Source organism: Aulonocara sp. 'chitande type north' Nkhata Bay, linkage group LG7 (assembly GCF_057382095.1).
Source record: "Aulonocara sp. 'chitande type north' Nkhata Bay isolate Kocher_YH1m ecotype deep benthic linkage group LG7, A_spYH_male_GT1.1, whole genome shotgun sequence".
Lineage (NCBI taxonomy): Eukaryota > Metazoa > Chordata > Actinopteri > Cichliformes > Cichlidae > Aulonocara > Aulonocara sp. 'chitande type north' Nkhata Bay.
Genome location: NC_141350.1, coordinates 69,549,517 through 69,567,502, shown reverse-complemented (window position 1 = coordinate 69,567,502; position 17,986 = coordinate 69,549,517). Strand labels below are relative to the sequence as shown.

General features: G+C 47.5%; 2 protein-coding genes across 3 annotated transcripts in view; both read right to left on the bottom strand.

The window, feature by feature from the left end:
• Positions 1-2: 2 nt before the first annotated feature.
• On the bottom strand, positions 3-5,922 carry LOC147326880 (BTB/POZ domain-containing protein kctd15-like). Its single transcript, XM_086302283.1, has 5 exons — positions 5,668-5,922; positions 3,470-3,645; positions 1,842-1,986; positions 441-743; positions 3-352 (listed from the first exon to the last, which is right to left on the bottom strand). Exons 1-5 carry the CDS (start codon positions 5,905-5,907, stop codon positions 191-193), a joined length of 1,026 nt encoding a protein of 341 aa, XP_086158409.1. The 5' UTR covers positions 5,908-5,922; the 3' UTR covers positions 3-190.
• Positions 5,923-14,066: 8,144 nt separating this feature from the next.
• The window catches only part of LOC147326879 (carbohydrate sulfotransferase 8-like), a 50,481-nt gene continuing 46,561 nt past the window's right edge, over positions 14,067-17,986 (bottom strand). For both annotated transcript variants that reach the window (XM_086302281.1, XM_086302282.1), the window contains exons 3-4: positions 17,879-17,919; positions 14,067-15,893 (exon numbers count right to left, since the gene is read on the bottom strand). In XM_086302281.1, coding sequence (XP_086158407.1) covers positions 14,868-15,893; positions 17,879-17,919 — 1,067 coding nt within the window. In that variant the 3' untranslated portion in view covers positions 14,067-14,867. The remainder of the gene's footprint in view (positions 15,894-17,878; positions 17,920-17,986) is intronic.

The following is a 17,986-nucleotide window of genomic DNA, read 5'->3' as shown; positions in this document are numbered from 1 at the left end:
AGCTTTGTGTGGTTTCTTTTTATGAGAACAACAGCTGAGCTACAAACACATTAAATATACAAACAGCACTTTATAAAAATGTAATGACACTTAGAAAAACCATTATGTACACGGCAGCCAAGCTCCGCCTCCTGAGGCCTCCGCTCCAGGTGTGCTCGGCGTGCTCAGGTGACACGGTCACCGCTGCTCTTTAGTCCAGAGGCTCTTGCTTAATCCGGATTGGCGTGCTGATGACGGACTGGCTGTGCTGCAGGTCGCGACACAGCACGTACTCGCTGAACTGGGACGAGTCGACGCCGCCGCCGCAGGACGCCTTGATTTCGAAGCCCTTCAGGAAGAGGCGCTCGAGGACCTGCAGGGAGACACGGAGGCACAGATGAGACCCGCCTCTCCTCGGCTCCTGGCGTGTGGAGAACGTTTGGCGATGCGAGCGGACTCACCTGCACAGAGTTGAGCCTCAGGTACCCGTTCAGAGGGAAACGGATGACATGGGTTGGGTCCTGGTTCCAGCCGGCGTTCACAGAGTTGCACATCACGTCTCCGGTCTCGGGGAAGATTTCCTCGATGAGGACCTTCTCGCCGCTCAGCGCGATCCTCTCGCCCAGGTCAGGTGTGACGCGGACCACCAGACACTCGCAGGGCGCCGTCCGCTGGGCCTCGCGCTCCGCCTGCCAGCGCTCCAGCTCGCGCACCATCGGAGTCAGCTGGTAGTACCGAGCCTCCTCGTACAGCTGGGGCAAGTCCTGAGGACAGAGTCACATGACAACGATCAGCTGATCAATATAAATAATAAGCTAATTACAGATCAGCCTGATTACATGACCTCATGATGGACGACCTGTTTCCTGCGTGGTATTTGAAAACTGTCAGATCAACAGCTGGAGCATGTAGGATCAATCTACCAATCACAGAGAAGAATCCCAGCAGCACGAGGAGCTCCACATCACATCCTCTCTCCAATTCTTCTTTCCTTTAATTCTTTCCTTCCTATTTCCCTTTAAAAAAGACAACTCTCCTGACCTTCACTTCCTGCTGTACTGGTGCTTTTATTCTGAAAACCCGAGCACACTTAATTCTCTTGCCTCTGATTTTCTCTGTCTGACACTCAGATGGAGGTTTGTGGTTTTTCCCCTCACTGCCTCAGGCGTCCTGCTGCATCGAAGCCCCCCCCCGGTGGAAGTGGGGGTGGGTGTGTTTATGTAAAGCGGCGGTGTGTCCGCGGGCCGTCTGACTCACTGTGAGCCGGGTGTCTCAGTAACAACACACACAGATCAGAGGAAACGGTATGCTGCTAACACACACCTCCTGCTTTCATTTAGTAAAAGACACTCGTCTGCGCCGCCGCAGAGTCCGAGCTAAAACGAGTCTCAGTATGAACCAATCATCTCTGAGTCAAACTCTTCACGTCTCCTCAGAGTTTGTTTTACCCATTTGTGAAATTTGACCATGAAAGTAAAATAAACATTAGCTGTTTCCATGGAAACTGAAATCTAAACTAAACCGCGTGCCGGTTGTCTCGGTTTAGTTTATTTAGATTCTGCTCAGCATGTGATCCTCTCACGCTCTGCTGGTCACTGATTGGCCCAAGCTCACGGGTTATACAGCTACAGGTTTGTTAATGTAGCACCAAATCACACGTGTGCCTCAGCGAGCTTCATACTTCAGGCTGAGGGTCGCACAATAACAGGAAATCAACAAGCGGACCGCTGCCTGTGGAAAAATTCCCTTTTAACAGGAAGACCCAGGCTCACGGATGGGCAGCCATATAAAGATCATCAGTAATGCAACTGGTCTGAACCGTGAACAGGCGTTCACCTGTGCCGGCTGCTGCAGGGGCTCACCTGGAAGTCTTCAGGAAGCAGCAGCTTGCAGGTGCGCAGGAAACTAAGGATGTAGCGGAAGATGTCGCCGTCCCGGTCGATGAAGTAGTGCTGCTTCAGACTGTCCAACACGATGGGCTCTGCACCGCTGAACAGCCGGCTGATCCTGCAGAGACACGAGCCGGGGTCACGGTCTGATGTCAGACTGCCCGAGGTCAAAGGTCAACAACATGCAGCCATGCGCGTGCTGGGTGAGGAGGATGATGATGATGATGATGGGGATGAGGAGGAGGAGTCCGCGCGTGCTGGGTGAGGAGGAGGAGTAATGGTAAATGGACTGATTCTTATAGAGCGCTCTCTGCCAGAGTCCTCAAAGCGCTCTATACAACACGCCACATGCACCCAATCTAACCAACGTTCACACTCCAATGGACGCAGCTTGGGGTCAGTATCTTGCCCGAGGATATTTGGCATGCAGCCTGGGGGAAGCCAAGGATCGAACCACCGACCTTCCAGTCAGTAGCTGATCTGCTCTACCATCCACTACAGCCAGCCCAGTCTGAGCATGCTCAGTGAGGAGGATCATGTAACGTGTGCTGGAGGATTTCTGAGCCGTGGTCAGGCTCTTGTGGAGTCTCTGCAGGCTGAATCTCTTCTCCTCCTCCTCTTATCAGCTTCGCCTCCTCGTCGCCTCCTCTGTCCTTCAAAAGTAAATTAGAGCTCCTCTGTCCTTCTCTCGCTCTCTTTGGTCGGGTACAGCAAAGAGCGATCAAACACGCCATCATTAAACTCCCTGTTCCCGCCATTAAACAGCTGCAGGTGTTTGTATTCATCGCATCACCATTAAATGCTCCTTTTCATCTTTAACTTAATAATTAGGGGAAGGCCCCGCCATGGGTCTGTTTCTCATTCTAATGTTAATATTTTATACCACAGAGTAATATTAGCATACAGCACACACACATTAGCATTAATCACGTTATTATGGCTGTTTTTGTTTCAGGCCATGATTATTTTTTTAAAGCAGGAAGTGAAACCATTGTGTTTTTGATGGTTGCGCTGTGGGTGGATACAGGTAATGGAGAAAGACTCCACATCAGAGCCTGATTGGCTGTAGATACCTGCTGGTACTGGCCTGACTCAGACACACTTGTGTGGGTGTTAGGGCTGGGCCATATCATACCGCTCACGGTACTACCGGTATAACGTTGGGCAACAATAAGAAAATGAAACGTGAATATGGGTAAAACGTGCATGTGCAGTGCCTTTGTTTTCATACGCACATGGCGGCGATGGAGAATGAGGAGAGTGAAAGCGGATCGTTGAATGAAACGATGAACCTGAACTGGTTTGTAAAAATGCTGCAGCTTCACTGGTGTGGAACTGGTTTAGCTTTCGTCCGTCAGATACACAACAAAGCACTGTTTTTGGTAGCGCATGCTAGCGGGCCGTCGTTATTACCGTGTTGTTTGGAAAATACGGCGCACTTAAAATCAACCCTTTGATTTTTCTGAAAGTCGACAGAGCTCCTTATAATCCCGTGCGCCTTATGTATGAACTCTGGTTGTGTTTACTGACCTGGAAACCTCACCTCACTTCAGTAAACATACTTGCATGCCCAGGTATTCCCCCAGGCTCATGTCTCTCACCTGGACTCCGGGAACTTGGTGAGCGTCGCCAGGCTGCTGGTGTACATGTGCCCGCCCACGTCGATGTGGACAGGGGCGTTGGCCTTGGTGAGCTGGGCGGGCGACGGGATACCTTGGGTCGTCATGGGCGACACAGGTGAGTGGCTCAGAGACATCCTGGACAAGCTCCGTCCCTCCTATCACAAATAACAGCAGGTCAAAATTCAGAACACACCGGTTTTATTTTGAAGAGGCTTCACCTGGATTTACCCAGGTGTGTCCTGCTGAGTTTAAAACGCTTAAGTGATTGTTTCAGCAGCTTTGCATAATTCACAGCTCAAAATAATCCTTCTTTATCTGATACAGTCGGGAATTAGTTGTTATAGCTCCACCTCCTTTAAACCCTGGCTCCGCCCCTTCAAATCCTGACCTGTGGGTCAAGTTAAAACCCTACTCCAAGCTGGCGAGGCCAAAAACGCTCAGCTCGAACTGCATAGAGCGACGAACCAAGAGGTGAAGTAAGGTGGCAGCTTCCATCTTTTATGTACAGCCTATGGGCAGTACCCCTACATCAGTGTTTCCCAATCACTGGGGCGCGGGACATAGGTGTGCCGTGAGAAATGATCAGGTGAGCCGTGGAAGATTATCTGGTTCCACCTGATTAGTACTCTAAGCAACCAGCGTGAGTAACGGGCAGAACAATGGCATTCTCTTCCACTAGAGGGCAGTACAACTACCTGCTCTAATTCAATGGGTCGCCAACTGCCAGTAAAAAAGAAGAAGACAAAGAAATGACATAATAGTCATGCTGTGAGATGACACAGCGCGTAACAGCAATAGATAAGTAATTGCAAAGGAAAAGTAGTCAGTGTGACCTGGTCCTGGAGGAAACTCCGACCCAGGTGAAGCCCCAGCATGAGCAGTGGTCAGAAGGAAGCAAAAAAGGTAAACTGGGGACAAACCGAGTCAATTCTGCGCTGCCTGGAGTGCGGGGGAAATGATCAATGTGCTTTTTGTGACATTTTTGTTTGGGGGTGTGCCGTGGCTCCAAAAGGTTGGGAAACACTGCCCTACACGACCAGCAGGGGATTCGCTGCGTGTTAAACCTATGCCTAGTTTTCTTCTGCTGCTGCTGTTTACTGAGCCAGCTGGAAGACGAACAGCGCCAACTAGTGTTTCTCTGACCTAGGCAGAGTCAAACTGATGGAGGAGGAAGACAAGGACGATGGAGCGCTCTCAGAATAACGGCATCTATAATCTGACCTCTGACCTCGGCTGATGAAGGGGCAGGGGCTCCTCCCCCCTCAAAGCATAAGTTTTGTTACAATTATTTTTATTCTGGTTCAGATAAATTTATAACGAGCCGGGGTGGGAGGTGTCCTGGGGGGTGGCTGCTGCCGCTGAAGAACCTTATCTTCCGCCCCCTGGGCTATGGAGCATGAAAGGTGAACATTGCCTCGGGTCACACCAGCGTAGGGCCCCGCCCCCACCTGCCTGTCTGCAGTGGTGCGTTCAAATATCGGGAAATAACAGACGTGAGATCAGTCCGTGGTTTTCATCAAACCCTGAAATAAAGAATTGACCTGCACGTGAGGCCACGTGTTTGAACTTTAGGGTTCGGAACATCAAGCCCTTCCACTTTCGCACTTAAACCAACATACGCCAGGCTCCTTTAGAAAAACCCAACATTTAACGTATCCTCGCAAATCCAACGAAGCCAGGTGTCTCCTGACCTGTGTGAAGGTCTCCTCTCCACACTGTGCGGGCTTCTGGTGAAATCTGGATACGAACCCTCACCGACCCCTCTGTTAATTCTGGAGAACCTTATCTTTAACCACAAATAACGGAGATAACGTCCGTCCACAGCGGCGGAGCAGCCGTTAAAGGATGGCCAGAAAGCAGACGCGCTACCGGCAAAGGTTCCGACTGCGCTGAAACATTCTGTAATGTCAGAATATTTGTTTGTGCCGACGTGAAGAATGTGCTACGAAATCAACGGAAAACACGACGGTGTGTGGTGTGGTGGCTGTTTGTCACCGGGACCCCGGAACACTTAAATCGGACGTTTTTTTAATGGAGTCTGGCGGCGAGAACGGAGCAGCTCGGCGTGTCTTCCCCCGAAACGCGTCTGAATTTCTAGTTTTACGTCATAAACTCGAAAACTTTATAAATGAGCCTCACAGCAGCACCTGTGCCCCCCTCCCGTCCCGCTCACTCACCTGAGAGGAGACCGACACGGAGGACATGGAGGGCGGCGTGAGAGAGAGCTCCGTCCCGGCGGCAGGGCTGCGGTCCCGGAGAGACTGAGGAGGAGCAGAGAGGAGGGCCGACAGAAGAGCACCCGGGGCCCCGCAGACCCCCCGGGGCCAGGTCACAGTCCCGACCCCACCGAGGCAGCGCGCGCACGGTGAGATCCCGCAGGTCCCGCCCCCTCCCGAATGACGCGTCCCATCACGCATTACCCGCCCGCGGCCAAATGCGCCATTTCAATTACTGCGCACTGCTGGATGGAGACGTGCGCCGCCAGCCTGCGCATGCGAAGAGGAGAGCGCGCGCACCCGAAAGCATTTTCAGCTGCAGAGCGCGCGCAACCCCCACCCGCGGTTTATTTTGATTTCTTTTTCATATTCCCACAATGTCCTGTAAATACAAGATGACCCACTAACACTGACGCCACCTTGTGGTACAAACTGGATCGGCACGAAGGAATGACACAGACCTGAAACCAGAATGTTCCCCGAGGACGACGCTCCGCCCTCCTCCTTCAGATCTGATCCACACAGAGCGTGACCTGAGCGCAGCTCACGTTTGTGGATCTGTGAGCCGTTATTGAAGCTAACGATCTGAACTTCATTAACTGTAAAGGTCTGAATTTACTCGGCTTTGGATGAACACATTTGTGAGTCCTCAGACGTTACACACAGATCAGCGCGCACACCTGTAAATCTTTGTTACACCTGAATCATATCGTACTGGTTTGGCTCCCCTTTGAGGCCGTTTATTCCAGACTTCCAAAACTTCATTTTGTTCTTTGAGCCAATCGGAGGGGGACGTGCTGCAGGACCTGATCATTGTCCTGCTGCCTTCAGGGTTTTCTGGTAGAGAGCAGAATTCCCTCAGTTACAGCGAGTTGTCCTGAAGCAGCAGAGCAGCACAGACCATCACACCACCGTGTCTGCTGCTGCTGTGATGTTCTCTTTATGAAACGCTGTTAGTTTAAGGAAGATGTGACTCGAACGGCCTGCAGGTCTTTAGATGTCGTCAGCTGAGTGCTCCTGGGAACATGAAGGCAACATGAGCCGACAGTACAAACATGCCGAGTGATCGGCTGTTAGCTCGGTGACAGAGTCACAAACGCATGTCTGCACTTTGATTTTGTTACATACAAACACACTGACAGCAGCAGTGTGTGTGCACAGAGAGGACCGATGTGTTTGTTTGGTCAATGAAAGGCTTCAGTTAGTTAGAGTGAGTTTATAGTTTTGTCTTATTATAAAACATTTGAAATTTAAACTGCTGTTTGACATATTTTAGACTGCTTCACTCTGTTGCACAGCTTCTGTTTAAGTGATTTATTCAATTCAATTTAAATGTTATTAACACAGCGCCAAATCACAACAACAGTCGCCTCAAGAAGCTTTATATTGTAAGGCAGACCCCACAATAATAGATACAGAGAAAAACTATCATATGACCCCTATGAGCAGCACTTTGGCGACAGTGGGAAGGAAAAACTCCCTTTTAATAGGAAGAAACCTCCAGCAGAACCAGGCTCAGGGAGGGGCGGGGCCATCTGCTGTGATTGGTTGGGGTGAGAGAAGGAAGACAGGATAAAGAGATGCTGTGGAAGAGAGACAGAGGTTAATAACAGATATGATTCAATGCAGAGAGGTAACACATAGTGAGTGAAGAAGAAACCCGCAGTGCATCGTCTGCATAGCGGTGTAAATGTATGCTATGTCTTCTAGTGATGCTGCCTAGGGGAAGCATGTATCAAGAAGAAGATCATTTGTGACCTTTGTAATGATAGTTGCTATTGTTGAAGCTACCCACAGGGGGCGCTCTGGAATCAATAAGATATACAGAATAGAAGAAGAAGCGATCGTTGTAGAAAGAATAATAAACAGCTAGCTGAAGCTAGCACCAGGAGCAATTCTTGATGTTTTATTCATAGAGGAATAAGAACATTACATGGTACCAGGAGACGGGTTAAGAATAGAGATTGAAAATGTGACGTCATTCAGGGGTAGAACCGCAAAGAATTCTGGGAACTCGTGGCAAGAGGTACTAGCGCACGCAGGCTTTCAATTGAAATCAGTCACACAGCGATAAAAAGAAACACAAAAATGGCAAGAAGCTGTTGTATTATTAACTGCAATAGCCGGTCGCATGACAGCCACGGGAAGCCGACGGGTAAAGAGATCGTTTGTTTTTTTATCGGATTACGTCGTTGAAGAGAAATTGTTCGAGCCATGTTTCCGAAGTAACAAAGACGCGACTGGATTGCAGCCATTCAAAGACCAAATATAACGTCCCAGAACACTCCAGCTCACAGGTTAGTCTGCTCCAAGCATTTACACAAAGGTCAGTCTGCTGTTGTAGTTAATGCGTCATTTTCATAACATAATTGGTGATATAGGTTACAAGCAAGTCTGGCGCTGAACAGAAATTGTCGCGCTATGCTCCTTTGTTTATTGTGCATAAATAGTGAATTGTCCTGACACAATATTGCGTTTCGCTTCTGTTATTATGGTACATTGACAAAAACATATACTTTTATTCACAGGATAAAACAGTTGTTTTGTATCACTAATTGTCCAGTACGATTACAGCATACAGTATTATTGTCACTGCTACATTTCTGTAATGAACCAGAAATTATTTCCACTACTAATTAATTACCGTTGAGCTCAAAGGTTATATTAATAAACGGTTAAGGAATGTGTATTTATGACGACGATTTGTGAGACTGGTAAACTTATGATACGTACGATGGTCTTTTGTTCTACACGGTGCATTTCAAGGTCCTGCACCCATCCGTCGGTAAACTGTACCTGGGCTTGTTGCAGTGACCTGAAGTTACTAAATTTCATGAGTGTATGCACTCACTCCAAGAACCGTATAATTATAAATATGAGCGTGGTGAAAGTTGGGCAGCACACTAACGTCTTTTGTCCCTCTGTGTGCTCGTGAGGGTCTGACCCTTTCACTCCTTTGATTTTTTCCACGTATCTTTTCTTTGTCTTTTCATCGAGTCTGTCTTTGTACGGACCGGCATTGTTCTCCTTCGTTTTGTACATACCTTTTTGGGGGGCAAAGAAAAAGCAAGAAGGTATTGGAACCGGAGAATGAACGTTTTGCGGTGCTGCAAATGCTTGCATCTGATGCAGGTACTTGGATTGTTTTGCCACGAGTTCACGGCATGCAATGCACGAAAGTCACGTGGTCTGTCAATCTCTATAAGAAGCAACGCAACAAGATGGATGCAATAAAACCGCCAAGTCCGTTGAAACTGACTGGAAACGTGGATGCAAGTTGGAGGACTTTCAAACAGCAGTTCAAACTGTATATTGCAGCTGTCGGAGTGGATCGACGGGCAGATGAAAGGAAAATAGCCATGCTGCTCACCATCGCCGGCACAGAAGCAGTAGAGGTCTTCAACACTTTTGTGTTTGCTCAGCCCGAGGACAAAGATAACTTTGATGAAGTCATGAAGAAATCTGACGAGCACTGTCTGTCAAAGAAAAATGAAACATACGAGAGATACGTCTTTCGCTCACGCTTACAGCATCAGGGTGAGTCATTTGATACTTTTCTCACAGACCTCAAGATCAAAGCTCAGTCCTGCAGTTTTGGTGATCTCAGAGACTCCATGATACGAGATCAAATAGTGTTTGGAACTAATGAGAAGAAGCTCCGAGAGAAACTGTTGAGAGAAACAGAACTAACGCTGGAAAGTGCTATAAAGATAAGTCAAGCCAGTGAGCTAGCACGACAACATGTACTGACGTTTAGAGAGCCTGTTCAAGGAGCAGCGCAACAGGAAAATGAGGCAGTGAACGCAGTGTTGATTAAAAGAAAGCCATGGAGTAAATTCAAAAACAACGACAACAAAAACAGAATGTGTGACAATGAAATGTTCACTTGCAAGAGATGTGGAGAGAAACACAGACCAAAACAATGTCCCGCATATGGGAAAAAATGTGCAAAATGTAAAGGACAAAACCATTATGCAAAAATGTGTCTCTCCAAAAACAAGGGACAAAAAGTACACACTGTGCAGGAAGACACAGATGACAGTGATGATCTAAGTGAAACATTTTTCATTAAGATGGTGTCACATGAAGAAGATGTCAATGCACAGTCTTCAAGACATAACACTGGCCAAAGTGTTAGTTCAGATACAGATGATAAATGGACTGCTCCACTGTTAGTCAATGGGACATTGGTAACATTTAAAATTGACACAGGGGCCAAAGCTAACTTGATCAACGAGAAGGATTCAAGGCACTGACTGAGAAGCCTAGAAGATTTACAGAGAAAGTCATGCCGCTGAGGGCCTACAATAACCAGCCAATACAAACAAAAGGAGGATGCAGACTTAAAGTGACAGCAAAAGGCAAACAGCATAACATTTTGTTCACCATCGTACCTGATGGACACGAGTCACTTTTAGGAGATAAAACATCTGAGGACTTGGGACTAGTAAAGAGGATCTATCAGATTAATACTGACGCCATGAAAGAAGCCAAACAAGGCAAAAGACTGGAACACCAAGGGCATGAAGGAAGTTCAGACATTATCAGTAAATTTCCTTCAGTCTTCAAAGGACATGGAACATCGCCTTACACCTACAAAATCCAGCTCAAGGATGATGCCGTGCCTGTGGTGCATGCCCCAAGGAGAGTGCCTGCTCCATTACGGACAAGTTTGAAAAAAGAGCTTGAAAGAATGACTCAAATGGGTGTCATTGAACGAGTGGAAGAGCCCACAGACTGGGTGAACTCTATCACTTGTGTCAAGAAAAAGAATACAGGTGCCTTAAGAGTCTGCCTTGATCCCAAAGATCTAAATGAAAATATTAAAAGAGAGCATTATCAGATCCCTAAGAGAGAGGAAATAATGAGTGAAATGGCAGGAGATACGTTTTTTAGCAAACTGGATGCATCACATGGATTTTGGCAGCTGAGGCTAGACCCAGAAAGCAGCAGGTACACTACCTTTAACACGCCATTTGGGCGTTACTGTTTCTTGAGGCTCCCATTTGGAATTAAATCAGCACCAGAGATCTTCCACAGGGCAATGGAGTCCCTGATCGAAGGGCTGGAAGGCACCAGAGTCTACATAGATGACCTCGTAGTCTGGGGAAATACAAGGCAACAACATGATGAAAGGCTGGAGAAACTTTTGTGGAGAGTTAACAAGAATGGACTTAAACTGAATAGAGACAAGTGCCTCTTTGGTGTTTCAGAGATGACCTTCCTGGGAGATAAGGTTACAAGTGAAGGGGTGGAACCTGATCAGTCAAAGGTACAAGCCATATTGGATATGCCAGCACCCATTGACAAAAAAGGTGTCTTGCGAGCAATGGGGATGATCAACTTTCTGGGTAAGTTCATTCCTAATCTTACCTCCACGACAGCATGCCTAAGGGAGCTGCTACAGCACAACACAGTGTTCGAGTGGACGGCCCGGCATGAGAAAGAGTGGAAAAAATTGAAGGAAACTGTAACTACAGAGCCGGTCTTGACATTCTTTGATCCATCAAAGCCAACAAAAATTTCAACAGATGCCTCAAAAGATGGCTTGGGAGCAGTTCTGCTCCAAAGGAACAAAGACAAGTGGCAACCTGTAGCATCCAGTGCTGCAGAAAGTATCACACCTTATACAGAATGGGTGGTCAAAAGGAGTCTGTCCAGGGTTCTACTCTGTGCGAGCTGATTTATGCATGGCTAATGGGCTGGTGCTGAGACAAAACCAGATTGTCATCCCTCAATCCATGCAGAAAGACATGCTTCAGCGTATCCATGAAGGACATCTTGGAGTGGAGAAATGTAAAAGGAGAGCGAGAGAAGCAGTTTGCTGGCCAGGCATCAACAGGGATATTGAGGAGATGATACAGAAATGTGAAACATGTCTCAAACATCACTACAAACAAACAAAAGAGCCAATGCTGGCAGCAGATCTACCCACTGCACCATGGCAAAAGGTAGGCACGGATTTATTTCATCTGGATGGCAAGGACTATGTTTTGGTGATTGACTACTATTCTAATTATCCAAAAGTGGCACAGCTTTCCAGTACATCAGCACAGTCAGTCATCACACACATGAAGGGCTTTTTTGCCAGACATGGAATTCCACAGTGTGTCATCAGTGACAATGGTCCACAATATGACTGTAGAGAATTTAGTGACTTTGCAAAACAATATGGATTTCAACATATCACCTCTAGTCCCTTGTATCCCCAAGTGAATGGACAGGCAGAAAAAGGAGTCCAAATAGTAAAGAGATTGTTCAAAAAAGCAAGAGACAGTAAGACCGACCCTTACCTGGCTCTGCTAAGCTACAGAGCTTCATCCCTGGAGTGTGGGGCATCACCTGCTGAGCTACTCATGCATCGCAAGCTCCGCACCACACTTGCACACATTTCCAAGGAAAATGACAATGCACATGACAACAAGCTGACCGACAAAAGAATGAAACTCAAGCACAGACAGAAAAGGAACTATGACAAAACTGCAAGGCGTCTGGAACCGCTTCAGGAAAGAGATGTTGTGAGGATTGCAGGTCCAGATTTCTGGGACAAAAAAGCAACAGTTCTCAGCGAAGTAGGGCCCAGATCGTTTGCTGTTCAGACAGAGAATGGACAAGTGTTAAGAAGAAACCGGAGAAGTCTGTTAAAGACACAGGATGTTAAACATCAGGACACAGAGACTGGAACTGAACAACGAGGTGCTAACCCTGTTGAGCACCACAGTGAGCCTCCTTCACCTTCCCCAATGTCTGAGATACTGAGGTGGTCTACCAGACCTAAGGAACCTACAGAGAGGCTCATAGAACAAGTGTGAACTGTTGTGGTAAAGAATTGTTAAAAAATAATAATAATAAATCACAAGTAAATAACGGATAATAATTCATTTAGAATAGTAATTGTTCACACTTAATTGAGACCTGCTGAGTTATAATGTGTTATTGACTGTTCAAGTTGTCAAAGGTGAAGAGTTCTAATGTGCTTGAGGGCTGTATGGGATTCATTTGGTTCATTCTGGACGATGTAAGGTATACATTTGGATTTATTTTGTTTGACTTGTGCTACAACTTTTGGTTAAAAAAAAAACACTACTGAATGTAGTTTGTTGCACAATTTATAACATGTTGAATGTTAGACAAGAATGTTCAGATGTTACAGAGTAACAGTTCTCTTTGGAATTGTGCTTATTATAACACCAACCTGTTTGGAAAGGGGATGTAATGATAGTTGCTATTGTTGAAGCTACCCACAGGGGGCGCTCTGGAATCAATAAGATATACAGAACAGAAGAAGAAGCGATCGTTGTAGAAAGAATAATAAACAGACTGGGTGTTAGCTGAAGCTAGCACCAGGAGCAATTCTTGATGTTTTATTCATAGAGGAATAAGAACATTACAACCTTCATCTTCACTTCTGTGCTGTGATGAGCTCTGAAACCTGACTGAAACTAACGAGTCGTCTGCTTTACGCTACATGTTTGAGAATTATACCACGGAGTCAGGTACTTCTGATTTAAGTCTATTTTTCACCAGAGCTACAGTATCCAGAGTCGTACGCAGTGACAGGGGGTAAAGTTATTAACAAGATGATGGACCTCTGTTGGAGCAATGTTCAGGTAGCTGCTCTGCTCTGTGTTGGCATTGAAGATGATAACAGTGGGTGCACACACAGGTCAAACTCTGCCCCCCGGTGGTGATCCTGTGAGTCACAGTGTGACGCCTCGTTTTAAATGTCACTCGTTAAGTCAGCTCAGATTTATTCTCGTGTGAACTCAGTTTTCCTGTTTGGGTCGGAGAACGTGGGCCCAGCTCGTCGCCACAGATCACAACTCTGGTGCTCAACAGCGCCAAAGTAAAAATTTTAATTTCATTATCTCATCTCCGAGCGCGCTCAGTGATGAGATGCTGCTGTTTGTTTCTAAGGTAACGGCTTTTTAAAAATCACTGATCAGCGGAGAAACATGAGACATCGCACGGTGATAAAACAGACCTGCTGTTCCAGCTCAGAGGTCCGAGGGATCGTCCAAAAATGGTATTTTCTGGAGATCTGATTGGTCAGTAGGCGGTGATGTCATACCTATTTATCTTTAATCTTGATCTTAAGTTACCATGGTGATTAATCTGTATAGAAACCAGGTTAAGCCTGAAGTTACCCAGGTTAATCTAAACCCAGCTTAGGCCTCTGCTATCAAACATGAGGCTCCCAGGCCTGGACTGGCCACTAGAGGGTCCAACTGGGTCCACAGGGAGAGCGTCAGTGATGAATAAATACAGGTGAATAATAACAAATCTGACGGTCTGCAGGTGATGTTAGGGGAGCTAAACTTTATTTACACCCAGACCTGAGCACAAAGGTCAAAGGTCAGCCTGTGAGTATCAGAATAAGAGGCGAGTCTCCAGGTGTTCAAAGAGTGTCTCGTTTATTGTGGTCACAGGTGAGAAGGCAGTGTTAAGGCTTCGAGGTCGTCTGAAAATCACCACAAACACATTTGCAGCATCACCTCCTACCTCACTTCCTGTTCCTGCTTTAAACAGACTGTACATAAATGATCAACTGAGCCACTCCTCCACCCGAGCAGATTTAAGGTCTTTATTAAAATAATCCAGAGCTCGGTCAGTCCGCAGCATCATACTTCCTGTTCGCTGTCATAATGTCGGGTTAAATAATAAAATGACATTTTTGTGAAAAACATTTTTATATTTTTGTGCCTGATTCACTGATTAAAAAAAATTATTAAACAGCATCTCGACCGTGTCTTTGCCACAACGCCGAGGTCAGAGGTCACATCGGCTCATCTCCTCATCCTCCTCCGCAATTGTGCAGACCACCTCAGCTTCTTTCGCCAACAGCTGCGTTTGGAGCAGATTTGGCTAAATGCGATCTGATTGGCTGATGCCTCAACGTCGCAAGCAATTGACTCAAAGTTGTCAATGTGTGACATCACGGCGTCTGAGCCCGGAAGCATCCATGTGATTCCCGCCGTTATCTGACAGCTTCTCTCTGCAGGACGCGGCTCAACAAACTTCACAGAAGTCGTTAAAAACACACAAACACAAAAATCAGTCTCTGAGTCTGGAGCTCTCACACCTGCACAGGTACGCAGCCTCAGCTTGTCCCACCCCTCTGACACGTTAACAGAGCCAAACATGCTGAGCGCGGCAGTGGCTCAGTGCAGGTCGCTGAAGGGCTTGGGGTACCCGAACATCAGGTAGTCCATGTAGTAGAAGTCGAAGACCTTCTGCCGCTCGGTGGCGTTGAGCTGTGAGAAGTACTTCTGCGTGATGCTGGAGGATGTCCTCTCCGCCAGTGGGTTCCTGTCCTTGAAGTCCGGGAACGTGAGGTTAGCCGGCGCCCCGATGCTTCGGAGCAGGAAGTTGGCGTCACGCTCCAGGCTCTCGAACTTCCCGATGAAGGTGAACTGCAGGAAGCATGGGCTGCACAGCTGGCTCACCGGCTCCCAGTGGATGTCCATCCCCACGGGCCGCCGCACATCCAGCAGGTACTGCACAAACTCCCTGAAGGTCACACCGGCGCCAGAGCGCAGTGCAGCATGTGTGGCGTTGGCTCGGTACCTGGAGATGATGGCCCGTCCAAACACGGGGTGGTAGTATGAGTTGGGGCTCTCAAACTTGTCCCGAAACGCTGACACGAGGCGCTCAAAAGGCTCCCGGACGAACAGCGCTTTGGTGTAGGAGCGAAGCCGCTCGGTAACGCCAGCACGACTGTAGCCGCTGAGCCGCGGGAGGCGGTTTTCGTAATGCGCCGCGTCGTGGGGAATGTCCCGTGTGGACGCGGCGCTGCCGCTCAGCACCATCAGCACCCGCTTCCAGTTGGAGCAGCCAGCTTTGGGCACCTCGCAGTACAGCAGCCGGGACCGCTCCTCCACGTACACCCGCGACACCTGCCGCTGCGACGGCGGCCGCCTATCCACTCCCGGCTGGTATTGGGCACAGATATCTGTTAGCAGGCGGTGCCGTGACTCCTGCATCCTCGGCAGCTGCAGCGCCACCTCTACTTGGCCCGTGGGGGAGCTGGACGCCGCCACGCTGCTCTTCAGCAGCAACTTCCTGCGGCGTTTAGTGAGCGGCTGCTTTGAGCCGAGCGGTGAGTCAGAGAATAGCGAGGAGGACAGTGGCTGGGGACGGAGAGCGGGCGGAGAGACAGGACGACGTCCTGCCGCATCGTCGGCTTCCTTTAACACACACACATACAGGAAACAGAGGGCATGTCATCAGTGGGCGTTTCCCATCACGCAGGGCGTTGTCTGTATGTTTAACCTCCACGCTCGCCATTTCCTGCATGTAAAGAGTCCATGATCAGCCGCTTTGTTTTTGACCAAGCGGCTCCGATTCACATAAAACGTTCTGATCCATTAATCAGGTTTCTACTCTGCAGGTGCTACTCTGCAGGGTTCTACTCTGCAAGGTTCTACTCTGCAGGTTCTACTCTGCATGTTTCTACTCTGCAGGGTTCTACTCTGCAGGGTTCTACGCTGCAGGTTCTACTCTGCACGTTTCTAATCTGCAGGGTTCTACTCTGCATGTTTCTACTCTGCAGGGTTCTACTCTGCAGGGTTCTACTCTGCAGGGTTCTAATCTGCATTTTTCTATTCTGCAGGTTCTACTGTGCAAGGTTCTACTCTGCAGGGTTCTACTCTACAGGGTTCTACTGTGCATGTTTCTACTCTGCAAGGTTCTACTCTACAGGGTTCTACTTTGCATGTTTCTAATCTGCACTTTTCTACTCTGCAGGGTTCTACTCGGCAGGGTTCTACTGTGCATGTTTCGACTCTGCAGGGTTCTACTGTGCATGTTTCTACTCTGCAGGGTTCTACTCTGCATTTTTCGACTCTACAGGTTCTACTCTGCATGTTTCTACTCTGCAAGGTTCTACTTTGCAAGGTTCTACTCTACAGGGTTCTACTGTGCATGTTTCTACTCTGCAAGGTTCTACTCTACAGGGTTCTACTGTGCATGTTTCTACTCTACAGGGTTCTACTCTGCAGGGTTCTACTGTGCATGTTTCTACTCTACAGTGTTATACTGTGCATGTTTCTACTCTACAGTGTTCTACTCTACAGGGTTCTACTGTGCATGTTTCTACTGTGCATGTTTCTGCTCTACAGGGTTCTACTGTGCATATTTCTACTCTACAGGGTTCTACTGTGCATGTTTCTACTGTGCATGTTTCTGCTCTACAGGGTTCTACTGTGCATATTTCTACTCTGCAGGGTTCTACTCTCTGAACCTGAAAATCTGAATTCCATCTGATGCTGTGAGTGTCCTGATCAATCATGCAAGTCAGGACGTCTGCAGTCTCAGCTGCAGGTGTCCAACCTAAACGTGTGTGTGTGTGTGTGTGTGTGTGTGTGTGTGTGTGTGTGTGTGTGTGTGTGTGTGTGTGTGTGTGTCCAAACACTGAGGATGAGGATGATGATGATGAAATGTTTCTGAAAACCTCGCATTTGAACAGAATCATCTTTCTGAGATTCTGGGTGTTGTCAGACACTGCAGGACTAAATGTGAACATATTACATTTAAATTAAATTTTTAAATACATCCCGGTCTGAAACCTACAGAGCTGAACTCAGATCAGAATCTTCTGACGTTTCTTCATGTTAAAAATATTATTTTACATTGTTATGAAATCCACCTACATCCAACTACAAACTTCAGTGTGAAGGTTTTTATTAGTGCAGCTCAAATATGGGACGATGCAGACCTGCTTTTGCTGCATATTTTAATCAGGCAACACTCATGTTTCATGCATGTGTCTACAGACCCTGATTCAGCTCGAGGGCACAGCTTTAGTCTGATATTCATGTTTAAATATTACCCGAGTTTTAGTGAAAGACCGTGGCCATGTTTCAAAAACACGTTTCTGATACATGAAGCTAAAACTTGACAACAACCATTATAAACCTTCAAACTTTGGACCCCGAAACTTTTATGTAAATTAGAAACGGTGGAGCAGAAGGTCCTCGATGATCTGAGACTCACAAGAACCGATCAGGAACTTTCTGTTGCACTAAAATATATGAATGTCTAACCACAGGAGCTGTCGTGCTGGCTGTGGACACTGGATGGCACTCTAATCTTTGTTCTGCTCCATGTGTTTACTCTGTTTGGAAAATGTGATGCTGTGTGAGTCCAGCAGGTGTCGCCGTGCTGCTGTTACCTTCTGTGAAGGCCGCCTGGGAGCCACCAGCACCTGCACACCTGAGAAGGAGGGGGGAGAGAGCACGGTCAGGAGCAGAAGTATGTGGACACGTTCACTTTATGTTGG

What these genes read in the sequence shown, in the direction of transcription:
- LOC147326880 (XM_086302283.1), bottom strand. Translation starts at nt 5,907, where the DNA reads ATGCGTGATGGGACGCGTCATTCGGGAGGGGGCGGGACCTGCGGGATC. An exon ending in ACCAAGTTCCCGGAGTCCAG is followed by an intron (nt 1,987 to 3,469) that starts GTGAGAGACATG and finishes GTGTCTCTGCAG; the next exon opens with GATCAGCCGGCTGTTCAGCG. An exon ending in TGCTTCCTGAAGACTTCCAG is followed by an intron (nt 744 to 1,841) that starts GTGAGCCCCTGC and finishes CTCTGTCCTCAG; the next exon opens with GACTTGCCCCAGCTGTACGA.